The following is a 13,584-nucleotide window of genomic DNA, read 5'->3' as shown; positions in this document are numbered from 1 at the left end:
AGCCTGTTACACGATGTAATCAAACTGGAGGGTTATGAATGGTGATACCAAAAACAGAGCAGTCACCATCTACCTGTCACACTGCCTGTATCAGGTCAAAACACAGTAACGCATCAATCCGGCCGTTTGCAGAGCAATGCACATTTTTGAGTCCCGGTGTCAGGAGCTGTCAATTGCAATGACAGGAAGAAAGGATCCCAAAGCCCTTCACAGATCAGTGTTCACCAAGGAAACCAGCTGTAATGTGTCAGCTGCAGTGTCTGGCTGGCGTCAGCACTGGCCACAAGAAGATGTCATAAGTCATAGTTATGGCGCTGACACTAACTTGCTAGTGTGTATTTTTCCCTACTTTTTATACACTTTCACAGTGTCTGACACCATGTGCCCATATGTATTCTCGCCTTGCGTGTGCAGGCCTGCGAATGTGTGGTCGTCTTGGCCCGTGAGTCACTTGCACTTACTATTCTTTGCTGCCGCTGCTTTTTCCTCAGCCTGATGAACTCCTTGTGCTGCCTGGAGACAAAGTTCACTGCTGCGTACTCCAGCAGGGCCGCGAACACAAACAGAAGGCACACCGCCATCCAAATGTCGATGGCCTTCACATAGGATACCTGGGAACAGATATGGTGACAGAGCCATCAATAGTTGATCAATGAGGTTGACGGATAATCCACGGACTGCACGTCTCAGCTCTGAAGCATGTCTCTAGGCTGGTGTAGAATTGTAATGAGGTGGTATGGACGTGGGCAGTTTGACACAGAGCCGTGAGATGGGTCACGGCTAAGTCTCACAGCCAGGCCTGACCGGGTTTTCATGACATAAGACATGTCACAGCGTATCAGCAGCACCCACTGAGCAGAGGCATTATATGTGGAGACCTCGCTCAATTGAACAGCAGTTGTTCACCGTTACTGATACATACAGTGAAAATGTCGAGGCAACAAAATAACACAACAGCAGGGAACACACTTTTAAATTGTGCACAAACTAACAACAGCTCAATTTTGTTTTAAATGAACATTGTTGCCTGCATTGGTATGAGCTTATTCTGCAGCTGTCACATGTTAATACGGCGTTAATTTTTGCATGTATTTTTTTAAAGACAGACTTTGTCTTGTGTCCTTCCATAGACACCCTGATTCTTGTTTACAAACTGATTTCATCTTCAGTGCAATTATAGGACAGTGCAACCCCCCCCCCGAAAACAAACTCAAACAAACTTACATATGATTTAAGAAAAATCATGAAGCAAACAGGTGGGAAAATACTGCACTTAAAATCGTCTATCAAATAAATACAGTTGTGGTTCAAAGTTTACACACACACACACACACACACACACACCCCATGGGCATGTATGTCGTGGTAATTTGTGGGTTTTTAATGATGTCCTTGAACTGTTCCTTTTGTCAGACTTTACGCACACACGGACAGAAACTGACAGAAAATTAACTCGTGCACACAATGCATGTCTCCCTCCCTCCATCCCTATTACCCCCCCTCCCCGTGTCTCTCCACTCCCCTCACCATGGCTTCCTCCCTGCCACCTCGAAGGCAGCGCGGTTTTTACTGCTGCAGCCTTCAACTCCCCAAGCTGGGCAGCGTGGGCCCCTCCTGCTGCAGCCTTCACCCACTTTACCTCAATTCGGATGATGGACTGCTTCAAGTTTAGTGCACATAAATAATGTCAAATGTATATGTGTTGTCTTTAATTCTGATGTGTGCCATTGTTACGGTAAACTAGTAATAACTGTGGATTAATTGCTGTACTTTGTCTGAGGTAATTGGAGTGTGAATGTAATTTTATTGTTGTTGCACTTGTGTAATGACAATGACAATAAATCTCATCTCATCTCATTGTCAGGGTGGAATGATTGTACATTATTAATGACATTAAGTCTGAATTTATTTTGGAATTTCTTTAATCCAGACGGGTTCAGAATTACACATACGGGCTCAAATACCTATATTATAATAGCCAAGAAGCCTCTGTATGCGTGTGTGTGTGTGTGTGCGCGTGTGTATGGCTTTGTTCAGGCAAAACTAGGGACAGCTGACATTGGCCGTTTGACATGCTTATGTATTTTGGGTCAAGGATGAACGCTGCAAAAATGGAAAGTTGATAGGGCAAATATTTTTGGAGAAATGAGCAATTTTAGCTAACCAATAAACAAAGGATGATGTGCTGCAATGCCCCATGTGAGTTTGGGGTTTTGAAGTTTTAAATGTTACTATTTGGTTTATGTTAATTTAACAGTGCTGTTAGTGTTATTGATTTGTGTTTTTGTAGCTCAACTGGTTTTTTATCAGTTTACATTTCAATTTCAATTTATTTTCATTTATATAGCGCCAAATCACAACAGAGTTGCCTCAAGGCGCTTCACACAAGTAAGGTCTAACCTTACGAACACCCAGAGCAGTGGTAAGGAAAAACTCCCTCTGAGGAAGAAACCTCAAGCAGACCAGACTCAAAGGCAGGGGTGCCCAGGTTTGGTCCTCGAGATCTACCTTCCTGACACTCTTAGTTGTCTCCCTGCTCCAACACACCTGAATTCAATGAAAGGCTCATTAAATCCTGCTAACGAGTCTTTCATTGGATTCAGGTGTGTTGGAACAGGGAGACAACTAAGAATCTCAGGAAGGTAGAGCTCGAGGACAAAACTTGGGCATTCCTGCTCAAAGGGGTAACCCTCTGCTTGGGACATGCTACAGACATAAATTACAGAACAATTAAAAAAAAAGAATATACAGGAAATGCTGTTGGTGCACAGGACAGAAGGGTCTCCAGCTCAAATACCACACCCATCAGAATCAGGCATCAGAAAGACAAGAAATACAGTATAATTTGTCAGCATTAAACAACAAGAAAAACAGGAAATACTAAGGTGATCACCGGCCACGAGCCCTAAGCTTCACTAAAAGACCCAGAATTTAGGTAAAGTTGAGGCTGCGGCACGCTCCGTTTCCTAAAAAAATGAATTAAAAGAGTAAAAAGAGTAGAACTATACTATGCCAGTATACTAGCCATACAAAAGGGAAAATAAGTTCATCTTAAGTCTGGACTTGAAAGTCTCCACAGAATCTGACTGTTTTATTGACACAGGGAGATCATTCCACAGTACAGGTGCAAGATAAGAGAAAGCTCTGTGACCCGCAGACTTCTTATTCACCCCAGAGACACAAAGTAGTCCTGCACCCTGAGTATGCAAAGCCCGGGCCGGTACATAAGGTTTAATTAGGTCAGCTAGGTAGGGAGGTGTTAGTTAGACATGCCAGTTAGACATGGAATTCTCACTGACCATGGTATAAAACAGGTGAATTTACACACCCCTGGGGAAGGGGGAGGCGGTGCTGTGTCATTATTGCAGTAGTGGACAGCGTACTATTAATTCTCACCTGTTGAGAGCGGCTGATGAGGAAGGAGTAATACCACTTAGTGATGGAGGGGCTGACAGTCAGCTGTTGGAGTGGCTGCAGGAGAATATGGGGTTGCAAGGCGTTAAATGTGGAACTGAAATCTACAAGCACCTCCAGGCCCTGGGAGTGTTCGCTTACGAGATGTACTCAATAGCTGATTACATGTTCTCTGTTTCTCAGCTGGTTAGAAGCAAATGAGTGAAGATTGAGATTGACCATTTGCAACATCAAAACTGACAAGGCATTTATCCAATCAGTTTTCAGTCAATGCCAAAGTTCAGATGGAATGATCTCACACAGAACTCATTCAAAAGGGCTGTGGCTTCAACTATATGTCAGTCAACCAAGTTAAATGAGTTGCATTATTGGCGTTTTCACCAATCTAATATAGGATACAAGATATCTCAAAATCAGAAAAAGCTCGTAATGAAAACTATTCCAAAGAAACTGAAGCAATGCACTCAAACATGGTCTATTCTGTTAATGATCAGTTCAAGATGGACTTCTCAATATCAATGCCTTACTTGTTTTAATCTCCCAATGTTGTAATATAGAGTCAGTGTATGTTAATAATCATAATACCATGGTGTCCAGTCAATCGCAGTGCCTTACTGCTACAGCTAATTGTTCACTTGACATCATTAACGGCAGAGGTCTGATACATTTCTTGGCCCCAGGAGAGGTGGAGTCTGTGCAGTAAGCCACTTTTCGGTATATCATCTAGTTCTTGAGATATGATCAATAATATATTTTAGACAATGACCTTAGACCTATGACCTTTATAGGTGAACATCAACATTAGCGTACAGCGTCTATTTGTTTTGTGTCAAACTCATAAATGTGATTGATAGCCCTCTCCAGAACACTCACCATATTTTCACTTTGTCTCCAAAAAACATCAGTCCTTCTTGGCTATAATTCCCTGGATGACGACAGCCAAACTTCATTCATAATTTGCATTGCCAGCTGGATACGTGTGTTTCACGACTATCAAATGGGGAGGGACTTCTGCTGATGTTGCAAACGATCAATTTACTTCATTACTTTACATCCATTTACTTTCTCCATGCATTTCATTGTAATGGGTGAAGATCACAGAAGCCAAATCATTATTCTTTTATGGGAAAGCTTTCTTTAGCTGACCAATGGGACAAGTGTTAGGAAAAGATCAAAAAGCACAACTCTTACAATGACGGTGTGAACAAAAAGGGTTTAACAGTATTTAAGACAGAGACACAAGACATTAAACACTACAGCACTAATACAGGTGATGACAGAATAAACGAACAACACAGGATTATATGTAGAGGTCGAGCTGACAAAATGTCCATCAAACAGGCTGGGACAAAGTCCGGGCAGGAAACAAGGATAATCAAAGCAGAAGAGACTCGAGTGGAACTGCTGAATCAACTTACAGAAAGCTGAATCCAAACAGAGTAGCAAAAGAATGAAGAAGAACCCAAATGAAAACATAAACTAGAGACAATCCAGCAAAATAACAGTGACCGAGTATAAATACTGAGGGGATGATGAGGGGATTAATGGCAGGTGTGTGCAATCAGAAGCACACCTGCTATGAAATGGAACACAGAGTAAATTAATGCTAATATGTGAACAGGAAATGCATGAACAGCTTAAACATATGGTGCAATTAGCGTTCCTTCATACAGAGAGTAGTGATAACTGCGAATACGGTACCATTTGGGGCCAAGTGTGCTGAATTAATGAACTAACCTTTTCTATAGTCAACATTTTTTTTTATCAGTTAACCACATACAGCAACACATGCAGGTACAGGTACTATCAAAATTAATATAAAAATAGTTAAGATTTCAAATTTATATTCATTTACAATTTATGATGATTTATTTTATTAAATATTTAAAGCCTGATTTATGCTTCTGCAACTCTGTAACTCCATGTTATGCAGTGACGTTCACGTGTGTGACAGTTTTAAAGTTCCCCATCGTGTTTTTATGCAGTTTTTCTGGATTAGGCTTTTTTTGGATTTGTCCTTCAATGAGGTTTTTTTTTTTTCTATAATCATCAACCTCCAAAGGTAAGGTATACAATTTCCTCTTTTTCTGACTCAATGTTGTAAAAATTGGTCATATTTGTGGACTTTTCTGACAAACGTATTTGAGCCATTATCAAAATGTAATCAGCGTGCGCACTGCAAAAACTATTAAAATATAACGGGAGAAGAAGGAGTGAAACCAGAAAAGTGTCAAATCACAGCCCTTTGCCATGTCTGATTTAGCAGGTGCACGTTAGGCTGCAGGTCCCATGTCTATAAGCCCGCAGACGTGACTGACCCGGGCTTTTAATCACAGAAATAACTCTGGTACCCACTTTCCTCGAATCAGTGAGTGTCAGCGTTGAACTTCACTTCGTACTTCTGTTACTGGGTACATCCAGACTGCTCTGTCCGGAATATGCAAGGGGGTTTTTAAGGGAAAGGCATTGCAGTTGGACAGGATGTTTTGTCTCGGGGGGGGGGGGGGGGGGGGTGAAAATCTGTTATATACGGTGTTCATTACATGAAAAACCATATAAAAACATTGGGACTTTTGTTTTTGTCCAGTGACTGCGAATATCTGGTTTATACAACGACGAGTTTTACTGTACATGGGACTGAACACTAAATTTACCTCGCAAAACTTTTAAGATGAAATCGGCTTCCATCGCACACAGCTGACTTTATTTTCCCAAATATTTCTTCTGTTTGGATCTGAAGGGAATCTACACATCTTGAACCCCTTGTTGTGTCTATTTGTGCATCCAAATGCACAACAACCCAGCATTTTTCAGCAAATAAATTAATAAGATAGATTTACATGTAGATAGTTTAACAGCGAACGCTATTTTGTCCCCAAGATGGCACCATGTGTCATGTGACATTTTTTTTTCTCAGCTCGTCATGTCACTACTCTCTGTATAAAGGGACTCTAGGTGCAATTACCCTCCACTCCCAACAGAGCCGGTACAGTGTGGGAATCCAGTGACCGCATGACTACGCAGATCTTGAGTCAGAGCTCTACTGAGCCGAGTATTCCTTTAACTTTAACTAGTAATGACTTCATGACTTTCTTTGCAAATAAAATTTTAACTATTAGAGAAAAAATTATTCATAACCATCCCAAAGACATATCTTTATGTTCAGCTGCTTTCAGTAATGCTGGTATTTGGTTAGACTCTTTCTCTCCGATTGTTCTGTCTGAGTTACTTTCATTAGTCACTTCCTCCAAACCATCAACATGTTTATTAGACCCCATTCCTACCAGGCTGCTCAAGGAAGCCCTACCATTAATTAATGCTTCGATCTTAAATATGATCAATCTATCTTTGTTAGTTGGCTATGTACCACAGGCTTTTAAGGTGGCAGTAATTAAACCATTACTTAAAAAGCCATCACTTGACCCAGCTATCTTAGCTAATTATAGGCCAATCTCCAACCTTCCTTTTCTCTCAAAAATTCTTGAAAGGGTAGTTGTAAAACAGCCAACTGATCATCTGCTGAGGAATGGTCGATTTGAAGAGTTACAGTCAGGTTTCAGAATTCATCATAGTACAGAAACAGCATTAGTGAAGGTTACAAATGATCAGGGGAGGTGATGGTCTAGTGGTTAAGGTGTTGGGCTTGAGACCAGAAGATCCTGCGTTCAAATCCCCGCCTGACTGGAAAATCACTAAGGGCCCTTGGGCAAGGTCTTTAATCCCCTATTGCTCCCGGTGTGTAGTGAGCGCCTTGTATGGCAGCACCCTGACATCGGGGTGAATGTGAGGCATAATTGTAAAGCGCTTTGAGCGTCTGATGCAGATGGAAAACCGCTATATAAATGCAGTCCATTTACCATCTTCTTATGGCCTCAGACAGTGGACTCATCTCTGTGCTCATCCTGTTAGACCTCAGTGCTGCTTTTGATACTGTTGACCATACTTGGCCCCACACATCTTAGAAACATGGTGTCTAACCAGATCCTTACTCTGGATGGCATTACCCTGACCTCCAGTAATACTGTGAGAAATCTTGGAGTCATTTTTGATCAGGATATGTCCTTCAATGCACATATTAAGCAAATATGTAGGACTGCTTTTTTGCATTTGCGCAATATCTCTAAAATTAGAAAGGTCTTGTCTCAGAGTGATGCTGAAAAACTAATTCATGCATTTATTTCCTCTAGGCTGGACTATTGTAATTCATTATTATCAGGTTGTCCTAAAAGTTCCCTGAAAAGCCTTCAGTTAATTCAAAATGCTGCAGCTAGAGTACTGACAGGGACTAGAAGGAGAGAGCATATTTCACCCATATTGGCTTCTCTTCAATGGCTCCCTGTTAATTCAAGAATAGAATTTAAAATTCTTCTTCTTACTTATAAGGTTTTGAATAATTAGGTCCCATCTTATCTTAGGGACCTCATAGTACCATATCACCCCAATAGAGCGCTTTGCTCTCAGACTGCAGGCTTACTTGTAGTTCCTAGGGTTTGTAAGAGTAGAATGGGAGGCAGAGCCTTCAGCTTTCAGGCTCCTCTCCTGTGGAACCAGCTCCCAATTCGGATCAGGGAGAGAGACACCCTCTCTACTTTTAAGATTAGGCTTAAAACTTTCATTTTTGTTAAAGCTTATAGTTAGGGCTGGATCAGGTGACCCTGAACCATCCCTTAGTTATGCTGCTATAGACTTAGACTGCTGGGGGGTTCCCATGATGCACTGAGTGTTTCTTTTTATTCACCTCTTTTGCCCTGTATGCACCACTCTGCATTTAATCATTAGTGATTGATCTCTGCTCTCTTCCACAGCATGTCTTTTTCCTGATTCTCTCCCTCAGCCCCAACCAGTCCCAGCAGAAGACTGCCCCTCCCTGAGCCTGGTTCTGCTGGAGGTTTCTTCCTGTTAAAAGGGAGTTTTTCCTTCCCACTGTCTCCAAGTGCTTGCTCATAGGGGGTCGTTTTGACCGTTGGGGTTTTTCTGTAATTATTGTATGGCTTTTGCCTTACAATATAAAGCGCCTTGGGGCAACCGTTTGTTGTGATTTGGCGCTATATAAATAAAATTGATTTGATTTGATTTTAATTCCTCTGCACATTAATTCAAATGCAAGCCCTTCATCTTGGGTCTCATGTCCGCTACTGTGTTCATAAAGTCCCAGTTCATATCCTAAAGGTTGCTTGATTATTTGGTTAATTTAAATTTGTGCTGACTGCAGTTCTGCATAATTGTCTTTGCATGAGTGGAAGCCATTTTTGTTTGTTGTACCTATTGATAGCCATCACTGTTACACATTATAGAGTAGTTTGCAGTTTGGTAAAACCTTTATTGTATTTTTGTTGAATCACAGAGTCATCACATAAAATGCAACCTGTGCAAACCTCTGAAGGCGTGTACGCATTATTGCTGGAAAACAGGTTTGACATCTTGATTACGGTGCATGTGGTGCACCTTCCATGGACGTAGGTGATGAGGCACTGCGAAGGCACAACGGATTGAAATATCAAACTTGTGGATTTTTGAGCACACAGTCAGTGACTGTTGGCGAGTGTCTTTGGAACCTGACAATCTGGAAAAAAAAACCCACAGAAAGTTTGATTTGTGCAGCGTGCAAAGTGAAAGAATGAGACCATGCGAACCAAACTTAATGCACTGTCAAAGAAATGCTCCAATTTGTACATACTGTAGATAGCAGCAGTATTTCTCTACTGCACATTGTAACAGCGGACATTTGACTTGTGGCTTTTTTTAAGATCACCTTCATTCCTAAACCCAACAATGTTTACAGTAAACAAAACAACAACAACAAAAAAACGTTCTTCCCTTTCCTCTATCTTATAATCTTATATCTTTCATCTATCTGTTGGTATATTGGTGTGTCCGCTTATGACTTGCCTGTTGCCTAGCAACTGTGACGGCAACAACCCTCCCCTCAGACAAACCACCCTCTCAAAACACACACAACAGTATGCTACAGTGCAGATAGTAGTCAGTCAGGTCAGATCTGGGAACATGTGCTGGTGCTGCAGCTACCACACTACTCAACCACCTTGGGTCTAGGATGGAAACCACCCAAGCAGAAAAACCTCTTAAAATTAGGCATCTACCTGCAGCAATCAGGTGAAACACGGGTGTCCCCTTCCCCTTCTCCAGCAGTTGGGGTCCTCAACAACACCAATGTACCAGCCCATTAAGGTTAGACAATGTGTTTCTTAAACCCTGTTTCCATGTTGATACATATGTATGTGACACCGTGACATGAGACTTAATCACATAGGAATTCTGTAGTAATCTATCCTAATTTAGATAGACTCTGTATAATGATGTGAGGGACATAAAACAATGTGAGACTGGGAGTGAGAACTCTTCAGACGGGTAAGAATCAGAGCCCAGCATACAAAACTCTAAAAAGTGGTTTCAAAATATGGTCAACCACAGAATGCCTTAATACATTTTTGTCCATATGCTGATATTCTCATGTTTTGTGAAGTGTTTGTGCTTGTTAGCACTCAATCACACGTTCAGCCGCTGTTCAAGTAAAAATGAAAAACCCCAAGTGCTAGGATATCAGTACTAAATTAATTTTCTTTTCACTCAGAGCTGTTTCTTGCAGGAAGAAGAACAAGTGATTACAGTTGAAAAATGTCTTCACTGGTTTCTGCAAACAATATTTCACTCACAGTCGGACACTATTTCCACTCTTTCTTTGTGCTCCACTGATTTCCAAAATCAACAAGATATGTTTTAATTAGCTCAGCACTGGATTTCCACGGCTGTCCATTTACTGTCATCAGCCGTGATAAATACAACACAAAAATGAAACTATGCAGTGTCTGGAAAATTGTGCAGACGGAACAATAATCTGCATTAGGCACAGTAAATCATCCTCTGTGTTTTTGCTGACCAGTTTTGCAAATGGTTGTGTCAGACTGCAATCCACTGCAATTGTGCCCAGCCGAGTGAGTACTGTAGTGCATTTTTTTTTTGAGGAACACCTTGGTCACTAGTCTGCAAACTCACCTTGGGCAGTGAGGCTCTGGATCCACTGCTCTGTGTGGTCATCGTCAGCACGGTGGTGATTCCAAGGCCGACTCTGGCTGGTGCAGCATCCATGTTTATCCAAAAAGAAACCCAGGACAGGATAACGATGAGGAGGGAAGGGATGTACATCTGGATCAAGTAGTAGCCCATTTGACGTTCCAGGTGGAATTTTACCTCAATGCAGGTGAATTTACCTGTAGATGCACCATACAGAAGAGCCAAGACTCAACAATGGTGTACTGTAGTGCTAAATCTGCTGAACCATTTATGTTTTGTATGTTTTATTCCCTGTTTGTCTGATTATAAGCAGACAACAGTGCCAGTGCTTATTGCTGTAACATAGCGGCTGCTCTGGGTTGTGTTGTGTATGACTCCTCCCACTCGCTCCCCTCAGGACGCAAACTTAATCTCTGGCATGGTGAGGTGGACAGTGACCAGTCGGCTAAAACCTGGGCTCTGGTCTGAGCGGCCAGAGTACCCTGTGGCTGTTGGGGGAATGAAAACGATTGACTACCACATGCACAGATGATGGCTGGGATGCCAGTCCATTACAGGTTGCTTCCCCAGCCAAGGTTAGTACCATTTAGAATTTTGTGGACTTAGTTACAATGCAAATGACGTGTGAACATCATAATTACTACAACTTCAAAACGAGTGCCTTCTTCAAGGACACAAACAGTTAGCCCACACCCGGAACTGAGTTTAATCCAAACCCTAAACCAATGGTGCCCAAGTTCAGTCCTCAAGATCTGCCTTCCTGACACTCTTAGTTGTCTCCCTGTTCCAACACACCTGAATCCAATGAAAGGCTCGTTAGCAGGATGTTAATGAGCCTTTCATTGGATTCAGGTGTGTTGGAACAGGGAGACAACTAAGAGTGTCAGGAAGGTAGATCTCAAGGACCGAACTTGGGAACCCCTAGACAAAAGTAATGCACTGTCAAACAGTTGGCTGACAGACTTCTGAGTTTTACTCTATTAGGAAACATTAGCTTCCACGAGTACTTCTTCTAACAACTCTTAACATGCCAAACTCACACTCACCATGTACTTCTTTTCTATCTTTTCATTTCATTGCCTACATTTTTGCTCCATGACATGGTGGACTGTATAAATATATAAAGAAGGGATTTATTATTACGTTGAAGTCTCCTTCAACTTTTAAAGAAAGTGTTTATTGTTATGCTGACGTTTCCCTTAAAAATGTAGCTTGATTGTGATTCTTCACTTCTAAATAATTTTGTATAAAAGTGTCAACTAAATGATTGAAATGTAAATCGATCTCATGTTTATAGGTCAACTCAAAAAGGCCTCTAATAACAATTGCACCTTATTTTTTCATTGTGCTTTTTCAATTTTCAAATCATCAGAGCTATCCTTACAATACTCCTGTATCTGTCAACAAACAATGATTCTTTCCTCTCATTATTTAATTGTATTTTAGGATTCTATAGGTAGAGTATAAATAAATTAATGTTAATAATGTTAATAATGTTTGAATTCTGTTTTTATGTAGATATCATTTGTTTTTGTCTTTTCTGACTTTGAAAATCCTTCTTTTTTCAAGGCATAAATTGTGTTTTATTGCATGTATGCTGCAAAGTAGCTGTGTAACAGTTGTTTGCAAAGTGTTAATTGCTACACCTGCATGCAGTGTTAAATCACACAGGGTATTATCTTCAGTCTGTAAGTTCGTTTATATAGGAACAAAATAACTGGGTTTTTATCTGACTTGTTGAGACCTAATGAACTCGGCCACATACAAACTGATTTCATTTTGAGGAAAACTGGTTATAAGTCAAAGTCACAGGCCAACGTCAAAATTAGGGAATAGAAGATATTTATAAGATGCCTGTTCTGAGGAACTGATTAAAGATACATTATAGATATTAAGCACTAATGTGAAATTCTATACCACCTTTCTGTTGGTCATGTGATCTTTTACTTTGGGTAACTTTAAAATGTCAAGCTAAATGTCATAACTGTTTATCTCAAACAGTTTGGAGCCTATATGGATGGAAGGGTTGTATGTGAGCCAAAGATAAAGTGGTTTAGATTGAAAAAAAAGTCAAGGCCACACAAAAACATATTTTGGTATCACTGAAAGAAAAAGACTTAATTTGCATGATGCACAGTAAATTTTGCAGAGTAAAATTTAATCTGCAGGAATATTTAGTCCCGGTCCAAACAGAGTTAAATATACTCTACCACAGGGCTAAATCAACTCAGCAGTGTAAAATCAACTCTTATTGGAGTAAAACCACTTGCACTGACTAGACGTGTCGCTGACCAAAAGGTCCCCCTTAAAAATCGGTCCGCTCTGCCTTCACTGCGCATGCGTCATCAGCCACGGTTCAATGATTATCACCTCGTTTCTGCTTCAAACTGTGCTCTAGCCATCATCTATCTCAGCGACACATATCTGAAGCTTTTGTACAACAATCATTTCCACATAAATTCAGCATTATTTCATCAGAAAAGATGGAGAGAGGGATCAGAGCACCGCAGCCAGGTGAGCTGCTAGCTGTTGCGTTCACTGTGCGGCAAGTCATTTCAAAGCGTCACCGATTATCACCTAGTTTCTGCTTAAAACGCCCTCGTTTCTGCTTAAAACTGACTTTAGACTGATTTAAGAAGTTTTACATTTATCATCTGATGGTTAATAGTCCCATTAAACCATCTGATCACTTTGGGTGAAGAGACTCCATCTCAGATGAGTGGTTGTGCTCCAAAATGATGCATACGCAGTGGAGGCAGGGCGGACCGTTCGGTCGGCAACAACGGTACAGCTGATTTCACTCCATAATAGAGTGTGCTTTACTCTATTTAGACTGGGATCAAATGGTAGCTCAGCAGAGTATACTTTACTCAGCAAAATATACTATGTATGATTTTGAATTAATCAAAAAAGTATCATAACATTTTCATGAAGAACACCTGCAGCATGCCATTTTTAAAAATCCAATATTGTACTTTTCAAATCTCTCATCATTTGAACTATTATCTGTTCCAAAAAGGCATTTCCAGGCACCAAGCTGCTGCTGCTGCTGCTATTTCTGCGTGTCTATTTTGGGGTCCTGGAGTTTGAACAACTACCTACCATCGGTGGAATGTCTGTATCACTGTGTAAATTTAC

General features: G+C 40.9%; 1 protein-coding gene across 1 annotated transcript in view; it reads right to left on the bottom strand.

Moving 5' to 3' along the window:
- glra4a (glycine receptor, alpha 4a) overlaps positions 1-13,584 on the bottom strand; it is a 165,612-nt gene that overhangs the window by 11,687 nt on the left and 140,341 nt on the right. The window contains exon 8 of the mRNA XM_034181880.1: positions 462-611. Coding sequence (XP_034037771.1) covers positions 462-611 — 150 coding nt within the window. The remainder of the gene's footprint in view (positions 1-461; positions 612-13,584) is intronic.

The sequence above is a fragment of the Thalassophryne amazonica genome, chromosome 11, assembly GCF_902500255.1.
Source record: "Thalassophryne amazonica chromosome 11, fThaAma1.1, whole genome shotgun sequence".
Taxonomy (NCBI): Eukaryota; Metazoa; Chordata; class Actinopteri; order Batrachoidiformes; family Batrachoididae; genus Thalassophryne; species Thalassophryne amazonica.
The sequence above is the reverse complement of the archived record's forward strand: the minus strand, read 5'-3'. Positions and strand labels throughout refer to the sequence as shown.